Here is a 3,165-nt window from a genome sequence, read left to right on the forward strand (position 1 = left end):
GGCAGCGGCCCTTCATCCCCTGAGTGCCCTGTCTCCCCCCCACCTCCAGCAGGGCAGCGCGTCCCCTCGGCCGTGGGGCTGGCAGGGAGGGTCTGACCCCTGTGTGCAGCATGCAGGAGACGGAGCGCGAGGCTGCGGGGCAGGCACTGGAGGGGGGCCCGGCCCTGCCCGACGCCCAGATGGAGTCGCTCGCCCCCCCCAAGTCCCCGGCCTTCGACCTCTTCAGCCTGGTCCTGTCCTCCAAGCGGCTGGAGATGTACCTGGAGCCCCTGCAGGACGCCTGGGAGGGGGTCCGCTTCCTGCTAAGGTAGGTGCGGCCCGGGCTGTTGGTGTCGCCTGGGGGGGGTGGGGGGAACCTCCCTCGGGCTCCAGCATGGTTGACAGCCACTAACCTGGGCTCTGCCCTGCAGGTGGCAGATGCCCCTGTGCTCGCTGCTCACCTGCCTGGGCCTCAACTTCCTGCTGCTCACCCTGACTGAAGGTGAGGGGCTGCCGGGGGCTGGGGGGAGCAGGCTGGTGGGGCGGGGGATGGGGAGCAGGCGGGGGATGGGGAGAAGGCAGGCAGGTGAAGGAGGGTGGCAGGCAGGTGGGAGACGTGGGGGGCAGGTGGGGCGGAGGACGTGGTGGCAAGCGGGGGATGGGGAACAGGTGGGTAGGCGATGGGGAGCAGGCAGGTGGGGCAGGGGGCGTGGGATGGGGAGGAGGCAGGCAGGTGGTAGACATGGGGGGCAGGTGGGGCGGAGGACATGGTGGCAAGCGGGGGGTGGGGAACAGGTGGGTAGGGGATGGGAAGCAGGCAAGTGGGGCGGGGGATGTGGAGATGGGCGGGAGATGGGGAGCAGGCAGGTGGGGCAGGGGACGTGGAGGCGGGCAGGGGATGGGGAGCAGGCTAGTGAGGTGGGGGCCGTGGTGGCAGGCAGGTGGGGAACATGGGGGGCAGGGTGGGTGGGTAGCTGGGGAAGATGGGCGTGGCTGAGGTGTGGGCGGGCCAGAACTGGCTCATTTCCCTGGGCACGGCCGGGGGTGTCGCTGGTTCTGCTCCGGGCCGGGTGGCCTGACGCGGCCTGGCTCTTCCAGCTGCCTGGTTCTCGCTGTGCGCCCTGCTGGTCCTGCTACCCGCCCTGCTGGGCTACCTGCGGGAGACATGCCGGGTCCGCCGGCCGGAGTCGGAGCTGGTGCGCCAGAGGTACCACAGCGTGCGGCGTGAGGACGTGCAGCAGGTGCGGCTGGCGCGGCACGAAGCCGTCGCTGAGGTGAAGAGATTGTAAGTGCTGGGATCTGTCCAGCCGCCAGGGCCCTATGGGATGGGGCGCGGCCGGGCCGGGCTCTCGGGGGCTCCCTCCCCAACACGGGGACTCCAACTTGGGGGTGAGACCCCTGCTCCCTGCCAGGGCTCAGGCCTGTGGAGCTGGGGCAGGGAACTGCCCCATGGACGGGCTATTCCATAACTGCCCACTAGGGGCGGGGTCCCCGGCAGGCAGGCCCTGGGGCGGCTGGGGTTGCCCCAGGGCTGCCTCTATTGTCCCGGTGGTGCCCCGGCCTGGGCCTTCCTGGCTGTGTCGGGCTGAGGCAGTCCCCAGGAGCCCTGCAAAGTGCCCCACGCAGGCGAGGGGCAGGGCCTGGTTCAGTTCCTGGCTGTGATCCCCGCTGGGGAGGGTGGCACGCGTGTCCTGTGTGGGGTGGATCTGTGGCCTGGGGGGCTGGGTACATGCCCTGGGTGGGCACCCCCTGACGGTCCCATTTCTTCCCCAGCCTGATCCACCTGGAGGGCTTCCTGAGTTGGCTGTGCTGTGCCTGCGAGGGGGCGTACCGCGTGCTGCACTGGGAGACCCCCGCCTTGTCGTCCCAGTGAGTCTGCGCCCCCCCTCCCGTGGGCCCAGGGGCTTTCTCCTCTGGTCCCCTCTGCTGCAGGGGCTGGTTGGGGACCCCCTGGAGAGGTTGCAAACCCAGCCAGTGAGCCAGGCACGAAGGGAGGTGTCCAGCTTGGCTCCCCTGTGTTTCAGGGGAGGAGGGGCAGGACTCTGGGTGTGACAGCCTGTACGGGGAGGGGTACGTGGCCTGGGGACACTGGGGGGGAGGCATGGCATGGGGGAGGCACATACACTGGGCGCGTGGCACGGTGGGGGAGGTGCTGGGGGGCTGTGTACGTGTGGCAGGGGGATGCAGGATGGGGGCTGGGCGTGTGGCCGAGGCGCTCCTGCTATTCTGAGCCCTGTCCCCTCCTTGTCCAGGTTCTATGGGGCGCTGCTGGGCTCCCTCTGTGTCCTGTACCTGCTGCCCCTCTGCTGGGTCCTCGCCCTGCTCAACAGCACCCTCTTCCTGGGGAACGCCGAGTTCTACCGAGGTGAGCCCCCCTGCAGGCACCCACGGGCTCTGGGGGCAGCAGTGGGTCTGACTGGCTGACAGCTGGAGCCCCCCAGTGCCTCCCTCCCGGCTGGGCCCATGCAGGTTTCCCCCCGGGTCTGTCTCTCCCCATAGCTAGAGCTGCCAGCCCCTCCCCGCTGCCCCTCTGCTCTGGGGTCCCCATCCCCTCTGCTGGGCCAGGCTCCCCCTGGTCCAAGGATCCTGGCTGTGGCAGTAGCCGCTGCTTGCTCTTTCAGGGGGTGATGCCGCAGCCTGGCACCCAACGAGGCCGATGTGAGGGCAGTGGCTGGCTCTGGGCTCAGACCGCCAACGCTCCAGTCGCCATCCTGTCCCCTCTGCCGAGCTATGGACTCGCTTGGCCCCTCACCGCAGAATCAGCCCCTGGGCTGCCCCGGTACCGGCCGGATCCGTGGCCCAGCGAGACCGAGCGTCTCCCCGGGTCCCCTCCCCTGAGTCGGGGAGCTGGTGGCGGGAGTGAGCGCTAGCCATGCAGGGGGAGGGCTGGGACGGGGGGCTCTGCTGTCCCAGCCAGCTGCTGTGCGGTGGGAGGGTTTCAGAGTGTGGGGGAGTCAGGGCCCTGCACCCCCACTTCCTGTGATTCACCGGGACTCTCAGCCAGCCAGTAACACAGAAGGTTTTATTAGACGACAGGGACACAATCCCAGCAGAAACAACAAAGAGTCTGGTGGCACCTTAAAGACTAACAGATTTATTTGGGCATAAGCTTTCGTGAGTAAAAACCTCACTTCGGCATCCGAAGAAGTGAGGTTTTTACTCACGAAAGCTTATGCCCAAATAAAT

General features: G+C 68.3%; 1 protein-coding gene across 3 annotated transcripts in view; it reads left to right on the top strand.

Annotated features, from left to right (window-relative positions):
• The window catches only part of ZFYVE27 (zinc finger FYVE-type containing 27), a 3,182-nt gene extending 450 nt beyond the window's left edge, over positions 1-2,732 (top strand). The window contains exons 2-7 of one of the 3 annotated variants that reach the window (XM_034776397.1): positions 53-307; positions 411-481; positions 1,078-1,264; positions 1,753-1,848; positions 2,232-2,344; positions 2,601-2,731. In XM_034776397.1, the coding sequence (XP_034632288.1) occupies positions 111-307; positions 411-481; positions 1,078-1,264; positions 1,753-1,848; positions 2,232-2,344; positions 2,601-2,641 (705 nt within the window). In that variant the 5' untranslated portion in view covers positions 53-110 and the 3' untranslated portion in view covers positions 2,642-2,731. Of the gene's footprint in view, positions 1-49; positions 308-410; positions 482-1,077; positions 1,265-1,752; positions 1,849-2,231; positions 2,345-2,600 lie in introns of all 3 variants that reach the window. The other 2 variants (XM_034776396.1, XM_034776398.1) reach the window with 2 other exon arrangements.
• The last annotated feature ends 433 nt before the right edge of the window (positions 2,733-3,165 follow it).

The sequence above is a fragment of the Trachemys scripta genome, chromosome 7 (genome assembly GCF_013100865.1).
Source record: "Trachemys scripta elegans isolate TJP31775 chromosome 7, CAS_Tse_1.0, whole genome shotgun sequence".
In the NCBI taxonomy this organism is placed as follows: Eukaryota; Metazoa; Chordata; order Testudines; family Emydidae; genus Trachemys; species Trachemys scripta.